We start from the raw sequence: 13050 nt of genomic DNA on the forward strand, positions 1-13050 counted from the left end.
ATAGCTGGGGCTATTATTGGCCTTCTCTTGGTTTTTTTCTTCAAGATTTTTGTTACGACCATATGACGTCACAACCACTTCAAATCTGCTTTTTTTTTCATTCGTTCAAGCAATTTCAACTGAAGTGCGCGTTTGAATTCATCTTTTGTCTTAGTGCAGCGAGGTGTATTTGTTCATTCGCAAGATTAAATTTTTGGTGAGACGTGACTTACCTCACTTTCAAAAATGATTTCCTCACTTTAAAATTGACTTTTATTTAATTCAGTTCCTTGAGGTAAGGTCAAGTGAATGTCTGTCACTCTAAATGAAGGTTATTTGAGAGCAGCTAATAGAGGCAGCAATAGCTTATGCATACTTATTCTAATACTTATTTTGAATCAAAATATAACATTCTCGGCCTTTAAAGAAAAGACTACTTTTGTGGTCTGTCTTTACCGTTTTTTTAGACTGTAGATCTACGAAGCTATTGCGGCTATTTTCTGGCAATCTCACAGCTATGTTTTACACTTTAAAAAATTTCAATTGTGTTGTGGCACTGTCTTTTTTAAAAATCTTAACATGTTTTCATCATTTTGAAGTCAAATTGGAGTAGTGAATTGCTTCACTTAACTCACTCAAATTACTTCTAAACTCGCTTAATGAACTTTAATTTTAATGAACATTTACTAGTTAAAGGTCAATAGTGTGCATCTTAGTAGGGCCAAACGTATGTGCCCTAATTCTTGGGTATTAGAGTCTTGAGTTTTTGACTTCGAATATTAATTTTGAAAGAGCTCAATTAGGGATTCTTCCTTAGAGCGTATGTCTCATAAAAATGACAGTCCGAATCTAACCAAAAAGTCTAGTGGTCTATTAAAGGACTGGTGGTCAATATGTCTATCTTATTTCTTTAGTTGTTTCATTTCATGAAAGGCGACAAGCGTCTATCGCGGCTATTTTCCGGCAATCTGCCGGCTATGTTTATTAATAGCCGCAAAGCGATAGATGAGGCTATTATTGGCCGTCTTGGTTTTGACAAAAATATATGAGAAGGAAGTATCTATAGATATAAAGCAATCAATTTTTTAATTAGCTCAAATATTGGCTTATTTGAGAGCCATTGAGACCTGTCATTAATGAAACAAATTGATGCGACAACAATAAAAACTATAAAAAGAACAAAGGTCATAAACCAACAGATTATTTAAAATTTATTAGTGTCCGAAATGTTATTAATAGCCGCGTCAGCAATTCCAGTTGGCTATTATTGCGCTCCTAATTTTTTGAACCGTCTAACAGATTTTTGTTCCGTCTTACCCTGACTTCTTGGAATTTACTTTTTCAATGACTTCTACTGCTTTGCAGTTAAAATTTGTGTTCGTGACTTCATTTCTGCTTTCAGGTCAACTGCATGACTTACCTCAGTCAAAAATGACTTCTGAACTCACTTATGGAACTTTAAATTTTATGAACATTTAGTAATAAAAGTTCAATAGTGTGCATCTAAGTAGTGCCCTAATTCCTGAGTAATAGAGTCTTTAGTTTTAATATCGAATATTAATTTTGAAAAAGCTCCAATAGGGTTTTTTTTCTAGTACAGCAAATATGTCTCATGAAATGACAGTCCGAATTCTTTAGTTGCTTCAATTCATGGTAGTCTATCGCGGCTATCTTCCGGCAATCTGCCGGCTATGTAATCTATATTGGGACTGTTAAATAGCCTAAATATTGTCTAAGCCAGTAAGAACTGCGATTGACAAGATCAGTTCATAGGAAAAGACATGAAAAACTAAAAGAAGAATCACTTATTTCGAAAACATTGTCAAAGAACGTTAGATATGAATGAAAACTAAAAAGCGTTAATTCTGGCTTAATAGAGATCCAATGAGACGACATTAAAGAGAGAAAGAAATAAACGGAGAGAACTAAAAAAAACATCAACAGCTTTTTCTTGGTTATTTTATAGCTGTAGCCTCAGCCAAACTATACTGCATTTTTTTGTTTTGTTTTCGTCGTATGCCGGTTTTTCACTGCTCAGTTTTATGTTTTGATAAATAAGTTGATTAATAGGGCAGCACGTTATCATCAAATAAATTGATCTGTACTGGATGCTTTCAGCTGATCCAAAGTAGCAGTGCAAATACTGTTAAGCCTCAAATTGCAACATCTGGTGGAGTGGTGACTTCAGCAGCACCTATACATACTTCTGCAGCTGGACCCTCAAACATCATCAAAATCCCCGCTGGTGCGACTATCAATGTCGGCGGACCTCCTCAGATGTTGAATCCACTGTCTATGGGCATGGGTGATAACGGTAATTAACAATTATTCCTGACAGATTAAAAGGGGATCATTGAATTGCGCTATCGTTTACGAAATTGTTGTTGCTAGGCAGTTAATAGTTTTGTTAATGATTTTTTTGATAAAATTTGATGGGTTGATTTGATTAATACCCGCGAAGCGATAGCGGCTATTATTGGGGACATTGTGGTTTTTATACAATTCAAAGAATTTGAATTGTAATGGGGCGCTGTCTTTTGTTGACATGCGTCAATTTCACTTTGATTTTAACTGTTTTTCCAATTTTTTGGATCGGATTTGGTTTTTTTAAATGGTTTTCCCAGTCCATTCATAGTTCATTTTTCACCTAGTTTTTTGTTTGAACCAAATTTCCATTTCTCGCTAGTGGTTTTTTGTTCACATGCGGCATTTTGGCATTGATTTTCTGTTTTTCTTTTTCTGCTCTGATTTTTATAGAAATTGTTTTCCCAATTCACTCATAGTCCGTACTAGGTCTAGTTTTTTTTAAGATGAAAATTCTTCTCTAGGCTAGTTTCACTCTTATATTCTGCTAAATGTGTTTTTTTTAGTCAGCAGTTGCTCAGCAAACCAATTCAAATTGAACAGAGTCAATATCAAAAAACAAAATCAGAATAGGCACGAGATAAACGGTTTAATCAGTGAAAATTCTTTGAATTGTACGCCAGGATTTGTCCTTGTTTTTTAAATTTTTGTAAGATGTTCACACCTTTTTTTCATGAATTTCAGCTTTCAAAACGGGATAAACAGGTAAAGCTCAGCGGGCATCAAGTTTCATTAGAGGCCCTTAACCGCGTTTAGTAGTCCTTCAAGTGCTTAGTGTGATGAAGCTACTGGGAAGGCCGTAGTTTAACGTCAAAAGGTCATTTTTAGGAGTTTTCAAGCCCAAAATTTTGCAATTTTTCGTGTTTTTTCGTCATTTTTCAAAATTTATGTTGGAGCAGCCTAAAATTAAGTCTTGTTAAAATTGATAAAGATCGTTTGCAAGACTTAAGTAATTTTTATGACCATTTTTAGAGCTATATGTTTTGGTACTCAACATAAAAACGCAAATCTATACTAATTTTTACAATTTTAGTTTTTTGAAAGTTTTCGTCAGTTTTTGAGTTTTCTCAGGCCATGGTACCAGAAAACCTCCCCGTGACTTTAATAACAGGTTATTGCATAATTGCTAGTGGTTATGGAGTGGTTTCAAATATTTTAACATCACGAATTTTAGCAATTTTCTTATAAAACTTTCGGCTTTTATCAAATTTACTTTTATTTATTGTCATTATTTGAGTTTTTCCACCCCATCAAGAAACATTAGGATTTGATAATAGGCTATTGAAAATTTTTTTGGTCATGGAACTGTTTTCAACATTTTATTTTCACAAATTTTAGCAATTTTTTGATAAAAACTTGCAATTTTTTTCAGGTATAAGACCTCTATACTTGACCTCTGACCGCAACGGTTTATCACCACAACGGCCAAAACTGTTTTCTGAAAACTGGATAGTCTCTGGAGGCAATAAATTGGTTATGAAAATATTGTTATCACGTATTTTAGCAAGACTTTGTTAAAATTTTTGATTTTATAGTTTTTGGTTTTTTTGTCACTGAGTTTAACGATATTTACTGGCTACCAAAACTTATTTAAGTCTTGGAGAGGGAGAACATGACAGAATTCCAGAGAAAAAAAAGAGGTTTGGAACCCTTTTTTCTGGCAGATTTTAGAAAGTTTATTTGAATTTTGCGCTTCTCATTTTTTTTTTTGAAGCAATGGTCATATTTCTCAAGATTTTATACCTTTGGTGGCAAATTAATCTCTTTCAAGGCTTGTGCGTGAGGTAATGAGTATATTGAATTTTTTATATATGGCGTTCAGGTCATAAGTTTCAAGGGTCTTAGCAATGATTATTTTTTCGTTTTGTTTGATTTTTTTAGTTTCTTCAACTTTTGAGATTGTCTTTTTGGCTGAGATTATTCGATTGGTCTCCTGGTCAGGTACATTAGGTCTCTTTTTCACTCAATTCTTTGGATTATATTTCAGGACGGCCTGCTATGTTTTTTTAATTCGTCGTCTCTATCGATGATTCTTATGGACTTGATTTCTTGACTTTTTCAATGACTTCACTGACTTCTGCTTCGTAGTTAAAATTTGTGTGCGTGACGTAGTTTCTGCTTTTAGGTAAATTGCGTGACTTACCTCACTAAAACATGATTTTTGAATTAACTTATGGAACTTTAAATGTTATGAACATTTACTAGTTAAAGATCAGTACTGTGCATCGAAATAGTGCCAAACTTATATGCCCTAATTCTTGAGTATTAGTCTTGAGTTCTTGATTTCGAATATCAATTTTGAAAAAGCTCTTAGGGCTTTTTCTTTTTAGACCGTATGTGTCATAAAATTGACAGTCCGAATCTAACCCAAAAAGTCTAGTGGTCTATTGAGGGACTGGTGGTCGATCTTTATCTTATTTCTTTAGTTGTTTCAATTCATGGAAGGCCACAAGCGTCTTTTGCTGCTATTTTCTGGCAATCTGTCGGCTATGTTCATGAAAGTCAAGACAAAAAGTTCAGATCATAACCAAATAAGAAAGGTACTCTCGCTTTTGTTGTATTGTTGATGAATGTTTCAGTGTTCTTATACAGCAACTATTAGCCTGAAATTTAGCTGTTGATTTGATTTTCTGTGGACTTATCAATTAGTTTTTGGATCAACTGACTAAGGTATTGTTGATATCTTCATCGAATTGATTAGAGTGATGATATTTCATTTAATTCCCTCAGCGGAGCTAATTTCAAATTTCTGACATCACACAGTCAGGTGACCGTTTCGCTGAAGTCTAATTGAAGACCTAAATTTAATGGAGTTCAACATTCCATAAATATTTATTCTGGCACTGATGTAGCTTGAACCAACGGCAGAATTCAAACAGCAATTGAAAGGAGAGAAAAATACAGGGCGCTGTTGTTGCTGCACCATTTTTCGTGATGCTGTGGTGTTTTTTTGTCTTCAATATCGATCGACAACAACATAATTTAATGCTGTTGTTCCCGCGTTCTCCTTTTGAACTCGCTTGATCTTTTTTCTCAGACGAATCTATTAGCATTTATTTGAGTCATTTTGGTCTTTTAGAATTTGGAAGTGTGGAAGTGCAGCAATTTTTTGAGACTTCGTCCTCAAAAACGGGATAAGCTGGTAAAGCCCGAGGCCATTTAGTTATTAAAATTTCGTTTAGATAGTTACAAGTCTCTAAATGTATGGTTCATCGAAACAGCTAGAAAGGCAAATTCCTGTTGTAAAATTTTATAGTGTAAAAACGCCATACGTGGAGAAATATTGAACTTATTTTGCTTCAGTGTTGACCAACTTGGATGAAGAAATGCCCCCTGAAAATGCCTTGATGGATACTACAACATCTCAACCTAAACCAGGTGTGTCTTACTGAACCCATCTTTCAATTTTTCAGCAGCTACTGTTGCCTTTATCGCGGAATTTGTTTGCCTGTAAGGTTAATTAAGATCGAATACTAAGCCGTATAACAGTGAAGAGATCTCAAGTCGATCAGCTAACTAGAGTTGGGCTGTCTGTTTCCAGGAATGACTGTTGCGCCTCTGTCCCCTGACTTTCATGCTGATGGGGGTGGGTTCGAACCGGAGGAAGAGCAACAAGAGAATATAGCCGAGGCACCATTGCCCGAAGAGACCACAGAGGAGTCTGAAATCGCAAATGGCGGAATTGTTCACGATGAAAGCGAATCGTCTGTGACACTCGAGAACTCGGTTCAGGAAGCCAGACAAGAAACGATTCACGGACAGGAACCTTCTTCTAATTACTTGACCTCAGAATTTGAGAATATGGAACCCGAGCCCGAACATGAAGAGGAACCAAAACCGCCAACGAAACTAGAAGAGCAGAATGAGAAGACAGACGGAGATGACGTGAAAGCGGAACAGGTTTCCGATTCCTCCAATCCTCAGCCTGAGACCATAAACAATCCAGATGAACTGCTTGAGCCCAACACTGTCCTTGAAGATCAAAAAACCGAAGTTGGATCAAAAGACGTTGAGATGAAAGAAGAAACTGATCAGAAGTCTCAGCAAATTGAAGATGAACAAGATGCTTTTGCAGCATCACATTCTGCAGATGGGTTTTTAGTTAACGACACGGAGCCAAAGACTGAAGATTTGAAGCAACCTGAGATGGCTGAACCTGTCGCATCGCATCGTGATCCTTCTCCCGTAGAAAGCCTCTCACAGCCCGAATCTGAGGAACCGATGCAAACTTTTGGTGAATTGAATTCGAATGGTGGAATCCAATCGCAACACCTACCCTCTCCAAGTCCCGATGAGCAGTGCCCTGGAAATCTGATGGCTGTTGCATCATCTGGAGTCGACCAGTTCTTATCCACTGACCAACTACCTCCGGATGCGCAGCTGAACCCCCCTATGACCTCACAGCCGCCCACGCACGTGCAATCCAACCAAAGCGGAACAGATACAAGTGAAGACGCCGCAGTTTTAGCCGAGTTCCAGAATTCAATAGTGCAATATGCAAAAAGTATGGACGACTCGGAGGCAGCAAATGCCTTGGCCAACTTGGCGAACGTGCATGTCGATCGAAGTAGTATGCCAGTTCAAGTGTCGTCCAGCGCAATGTGTGCCGGATCAGAAAATGACTTGCTACAAGAGGCACTAGACATTATCCAGAACTCAACATCCCAAAATCCAACACATTATAGCACTGTAAGACAGATGCCTACTCGTTTCTCAAGTATGGTTATAGATTTTAACGTATCGTGTTTTTTTGCGGAAGATTGTTATGAAACCGAATGCAAAAAATATGTGATAATTAATATTAATGCCTCAAGATGCACGTGAGTGAATTAAAAAAGAAATGAATGATGTTTTTACCCCTTCCAAACACACACATGCTATTTGGTGGAAATTAACGTTCTATACAACAAACTATTTGAAGCAAACAAAAAGCACAAACTATAGATGGGTGTTAGCAACAGCAAGAATTCCTGTAGTCATTGCATTAGGCTTTGATAAATTGGCAAGCTAACGAGATCTATAAATGTCTGCTTCCGTGTTTAGAGTGGACCAGTTATGAGCTACGCAGACCAACCGATGCCTTCATCGAATGGGGCTCAACTGATGCAACAACAAACGCATCGGCCAAATCAACAGCCACCACCCATAGACCAACAGCACCAGACTTCCGCCATCAACAGTCGTTCAAACAACTCGTTTGCAGCTCCTACAACAATTGCCAGCAGCACAGCTCAAGACATTACTCGCTTGGGATCCCAGACATCACAGCATCATCTTCCACATGCATTGCAGCAGGAGACAGTTCCAGTGCAGCAGAGGGATCCAAATTGGATGGACGTTGGGATCATTAAAGGCACCGGCACTGTCGTTTCCCATTATTTTCTGCCAAATCCCAACAACCCTCACCCAGATGTAAGGTTTCTTACTAATAGCTGCAATAGCTAGCTAATTGGACTCCTCTTGGTTTTTGTATTACTCTCAAACAAAGTTTGTTGCAATTATATTAGTCCTGCTGGTCTTTAATGCATTTTTAGCCCCCCTCCGCTAATTGGAATTCTCTTGGTTTTTGTATTGCTCTCAAACAAAGTTTGTTGCAATTATATTAGTCCTGCTGGTCTTTAATGCATTTTTAGCCCCCCTCCGCTAATTGGAATTCTCTTGGTTTTTGTATTGCTCTCAAACAAAGTTTGTTGCAATTATATTAGTCCTGCTGGTCTTTTTATGCATTTTTAGCCCCCTCCGCTATCAACCCCAACAATTCACCCTCTCAACCCCGTAACCCCTTCACACTAGCCACCAATCGCACTCCCCACCGACCCACCCCATGCTTACCCCATACCTCCCGCCCTTCAAGCTAAAGCTAGCCTCCCTAAACCGCAGCTAGCTAATGGGAACGTCAATCGCTCGGTAGTGTTTTGAGAGCAGTTTGATCAACGTTAGTCGGTTGTTTTTAGAATTCAAAAAATTTGATTATGAAGAGCATACAAAAATGGAATAAGTTACCCTTTAGCGTAAGAGCGACGATGAACAAAACTCTTTTAAAAGAACTTTAACAGAGTTTTTGCAACGTCAGCATGAAAATTTTCCAATAGATAGACAGTTAGGATCATTCGTGTTTTATTTATATATAGTGGAACGAACAGCTTAATGGGTAACATCAATTAATAACCAGAAGATTAATGTATAATTTTGATTATTTCTATAAATATTCCTGATTATTCTGAAGGAATGTAAACTTTAACCTTTCGGTTATATTATTAATTTACATGTTTGAAAAAAAAAAGATTATGGGCGCGCACTCTTTTTTACGACTCGGAGAGGAGTAATGGTGATCTGTTTTTACGATTCAAAGAGGTGTTTCTGATTTTTAATAACCGCCCTCCGCCCTCATTTTCTCAAGCTGCTATTTTAGTGGCCGTGTTTTGTTACTTCGTCGGACAAAAGTTTCGCTTTTCTTGAGTTCACTGCTTGTTCAAAATTTTGCGTAAAATCGCGGCTAGTTCCAATCATCTCATTCTGCGCATAGTGCTTGAAAACAGCACCTGCTCGGCAAAACCGTCTAGGATCATTAGAGTCAGTATTGGAAAACGTAATCAAAATTAGAAGAGTGAAACTACTTTTTTGACGAAGATGTCTACGAGTCGTTTCAGACATTCTTCCGGCTCTTCTTCCCTCAATGAACAATTTTTCAGAACGGAGGAAGTGTTTATTTTGTTCCTACCTTCTTTTGAAACAGCGAGAATGGTAGTTGTGAATAAAATTATCGCTAAGCGAGCTAATCTTTTTGTTCACGTGCGGCTTTTTCCAGGCTTTTATCATCTCGTTTTGAATTTTTCGTGTTGTCTGAGGGGCTACTATAGATTAAAGGGTTGAAATTCAAGTAGTCGCGAAAGCCCTGTGCAGCTTTTTGGTAATTGAAGAGAATTTTGCGTTAATTTGATCTTTTTTATCCATTCTACTGAATTGTAGGCCATTTTTGGCACATTGCGATGTTCAATTGCTTTTATTGATACCTGAATTGGATCGCAATGCTTTTAATCATTTTCTATTACAAAATGAGTTTTTTTTCACAAATCAGTTTATTTTCTGTAAACTTTGACAAAAAAATGAGAGTTTATGGCAGTTTTTCTCAATTTCTTTCTTCCTTTTTCAGAATCAAAGTTGTTAGTGAGCTTTGCATTAACTGTTAGTCATGATTTTACGAAACAATTTTTTTTCAATTTATATGTGGTCTTTTGCTTGAAAAAATTATTAATTGCTCTCAAAGGAGATTAGTTGCAATTATATTAGTCCTGTGGTTTTGTGCGCGTGAACAATTTTTCGTCTAACCCTTTCCATTTTTCGTCCTCAAAAACAGGATAAGCAGCTAACGCTCAGAGGGTATTAAGTGGCTGAACAGCTCTCAAGGCCTTGCGCCTTACTAGTCGCACCCAACTCACCTAATTGAATTTTAGTTGAGGGCAATTATTAGAAGCAGTAATAAATTCTGTAGATTCATAATCACAAAATAATCTCACCAATTAGTTAAAAAAATCTTTGTCATTTTTATAACTATCTTTTGGAGACTGCAGATGTACGACGCTATCGCAGCTATTTGCTGGCAGTCTGCCAGCTATGTTACATTAAAAACATGGAGAGCACAAATATACGGGGTCAGAAGATCCACTTGAAATTTGCTCATTCGAAATTTGCCCATTATTAATTTTTGCCAACTTTGATTTGACCATAGTTAATATTTGAGTCATGCATTGCAGGACGAAACAGGTGGAGTAGGAGACTTAAGTGGATGTGTGCAGGTAGATCTTCAGCCAGGAACTGCTTACAAGTTGCGAGTGGCTGGTATCAATGCATGTGGAAGGGGAGGATTCAGTCCAGTGGCCGCTTTCAAAACATGTGTGCCTGGATTTCCAGGAGCTCCGTCTTCCATCAAAATTAGCAAGGTATCTAAAGGGCTCAATCGAGTGGGTTCAGTCCTGGGGGCGTAAAAGATAGAAGCCTGCTAAGCTGGGGGGGGGCAAAACAGAGTAGATACGAAAAGCTCTATGCCAGTTCGTAAAATTGAGGCTCTCAAGATTTATCAGAATCATGAAAAAAATGGACAGACAGTATTTGAGCAAACTATGGGGCAGACATCAATCCTGGCTTCGAACAATAACAAATAGTCAGTGAACGTTTTTATTTTTCCGGCATGCAGTGCTACATCCATGTTCTTGGGATGGATTTTATAAAAACTACTTTGGTTATGGACAAATAAAAATGGACTAATGAACCTTCAATTTTGCATTGTTAATAGTGAGTTCTTTCCAGAGCCCAGAAGGCGCAAACTTGAGCTGGGAACCTCCCCAGAACCCAGCTGGCAAAATATTGGAGTACTCTGTGTACCTGGCCGTACGTAACACACAGCCAGAACTGCAAGCCCCCTCTCAATCCAGACCTACCCAACAGCTGGCCTTCATCCGAGTGTTCTGTGGAGTGCCTCCTCATTGCACAGTTCATAACTCACACCTAGTGTCAGCCCATATTGATTACAGTACCAAACCAGCTATCATATTCAGAATTGCAGCCAGAAACGAGAAAGGGTGAGTATTAGATCTCTAGCAATATCTGTGATAGTATTCTACATTTGTAGGCCTTTTGTCAATTGACTTGATAGTATAATTGCATTCTTCTTGGGTAAAATTTCAGAATTATGAAGTTTTTTTATAGCTGCGAAGCTGTAAGCTGAGCGAAGCTATATTGCGGTGCTCTTGGTTTTTACGACTCGAAGAGGAGTATTGGTTTTCTTAAGGTTTTTTTTTTTTACCGGAAGTACTATTCGTTCAGACGCTGTTTTGACCTAAAAGCGAAAGTGAGAAAAATTGCCGTGTGAACTAATTTTTTCTGAGCGAGAGAAGTTTTTTGATCATGCGCTGCGTTTAGTGAATGACTTTTTGACTTTGAAAAGTAGTTTTTGACTGAATGGCACATATAGATAACCGTTTTTAGCCGTTTTTTCGTCTAAGTGGCCCATTTTTTTTGCTTGTAATTTGGTTTTTTGTAGAAATGATTTTTATTCGATGCTATATTGAAATCTAAACCTTGGAAATTAATAGCACAGTGTTTTGCAGAGCCTGAAAACGCGTTTCAAGTTCAAAATTGGCATAAATTTCTTGATTTTTTAATTAATTTTTGGCTTTTTTCCTATTATTTTCTTCATTTTTGGATCTTTTAGCCGTCTTTTTGTCAAAAATCAGTCAATATGACAACTTCCCGTTGACAATTCATATACTCGATGGCTCTTTTTACCTCGATGTAATTTTGTTTTATAAAATTGTACATATGCTAATCCGATTTTGGTAGTTTTTTTCCTATTTTTCTCAGATTTTTGTCTGTATTTCGGTTTTAATTACTAGAAATATTCTTTTTGTGCAACATGAGGGGCTTTAATTTCGTTTCAATAAAAACGTCAATAATTTTTTAGCGTTAAATTTTTGAAAATAAGTTAAATTTTTTTTATAAATGCAGTCCTAAAAATTTTTTGACCTTTTTTTGCAAAATGTTTCGTATGTTTGATTTCTGCTTTTTCTTTTTTTGATCTGTTCAGGAGGATAGATTTTTGTCTCGGATGTATCGTTGTTTTTTTATGTCTTGAATGCTGAAAAATGAAGTGGTGTTAGTTTTTCTTGTTTTTTTAAATTTGATTTTTAAACTTTCAAAACTTATAAACTTTGATTTGAACATTCAAAAATCAAGAATTAGTCTTTGTTACGGTGTTCCTTTTATTGTGTCCATATTGTTCACATTCTAGCTTGTATCATTCTAGCTCTGTCCGGGCACCTACGTTTATACTGGTTTTATTATTTTTTTTCATTTATTAACAAATTGAATGATTTCGGCTTTTTAGATTTTCGTCATTTCTTTGGGTTGCAATTGATTTCATTCAACATATGGCAGTACTAAGAGTTTACTAGAAAGCCTTTTCCAGAAAAGCTACTTATTACTTTTATTGTATTTTTTTCCTTGGTATACCTTGGTATTGTTCTTAAACGTTTTTTTGCCTTTAAATATTACTCGGTTGCTTTTCTATGATTATTATAATTTTTGAATTAGTTTGAAATGATGTTGTCTAGCATATATACAAGAAGAAAAAAGTATATGTTGTTTTTGTCTGAATTGCGGTGATGAGAAATCTAACTGTAGTAGTTTTCTGATTCTTAACTTTGAGCATTATTTTTTGAAAAATTTAATTTAGTTTCTAAGTTATTATTATCTGCCGTTTGCTTTAGCGATCTTTTTGAGATTAGAATCGTGAATTATTTGAGGGCAGTTGATAGTCCTGTCAGCTTTTTGAGACTATCAGTGTTTTGACTATCCTAATTATTTTGCACTTATCCTTACCAAACGTTTTCAATAATAAATATTTTTGCGGCATTTTTTTTCTCTTGGTGACAGTGGTTTAAATTTCACCAATTTTTAGATCAGACCCGGGGGGGGGGGGGGGGGGGGGGTAATGAGTTTATGGTTTATTAAAAAAGGTAATGGTTTCAGCTGCAATTAAGGTTTTTGTCAAGTTTTTACGCTTCGAGTCGCTTCCGGTATTCTTCCGGTTATGTTTTTTTGTTTCGTCGTCTGACGCTCTTTTTTCGTTTTACATTTGTTCACACAGCAAAGCTGAAAAAGTCAAATTTTCTGAATGACTTCTTCCTCTCACTAACGGCATTTGCGCGC

The 13050-nt window shown here is 36.7% G+C and overlaps 2 protein-coding genes across 2 annotated transcripts in view; both read left to right on the plus strand.

The window, feature by feature from the left end:
* Nucleotides 1-13050, plus strand: part of LOC142353110 (uncharacterized) — a 576000-nt gene that overhangs the window by 373853 nt on the left and 189097 nt on the right. The gene's annotated exons all lie outside the window — the stretch shown is intronic.
* LOC142353409 (host cell factor-like) overlaps nucleotides 1-13050 on the plus strand; it is a 46892-nt gene that overhangs the window by 30981 nt on the left and 2861 nt on the right. The window contains exons 12-17 of the mRNA XM_075405641.1: nucleotides 2098-2293; nucleotides 5647-5721; nucleotides 5885-7032; nucleotides 7387-7755; nucleotides 10098-10283; nucleotides 10651-10922. Of these exons, the coding sequence (XP_075261756.1) occupies nucleotides 2098-2293; nucleotides 5647-5721; nucleotides 5885-7032; nucleotides 7387-7755; nucleotides 10098-10283; nucleotides 10651-10922 (2246 nt within the window). The remainder of the gene's footprint in view (nucleotides 1-2097; nucleotides 2294-5646; nucleotides 5722-5884; nucleotides 7033-7386; nucleotides 7756-10097; nucleotides 10284-10650; nucleotides 10923-13050) is intronic.

This window comes from Convolutriloba macropyga, chromosome 14 (genome assembly GCF_964194025.1).
Source record: "Convolutriloba macropyga chromosome 14, txConMacr16.3, whole genome shotgun sequence".
Taxonomy (NCBI): Eukaryota; Metazoa; Xenacoelomorpha; order Acoela; family Convolutidae; genus Convolutriloba; species Convolutriloba macropyga.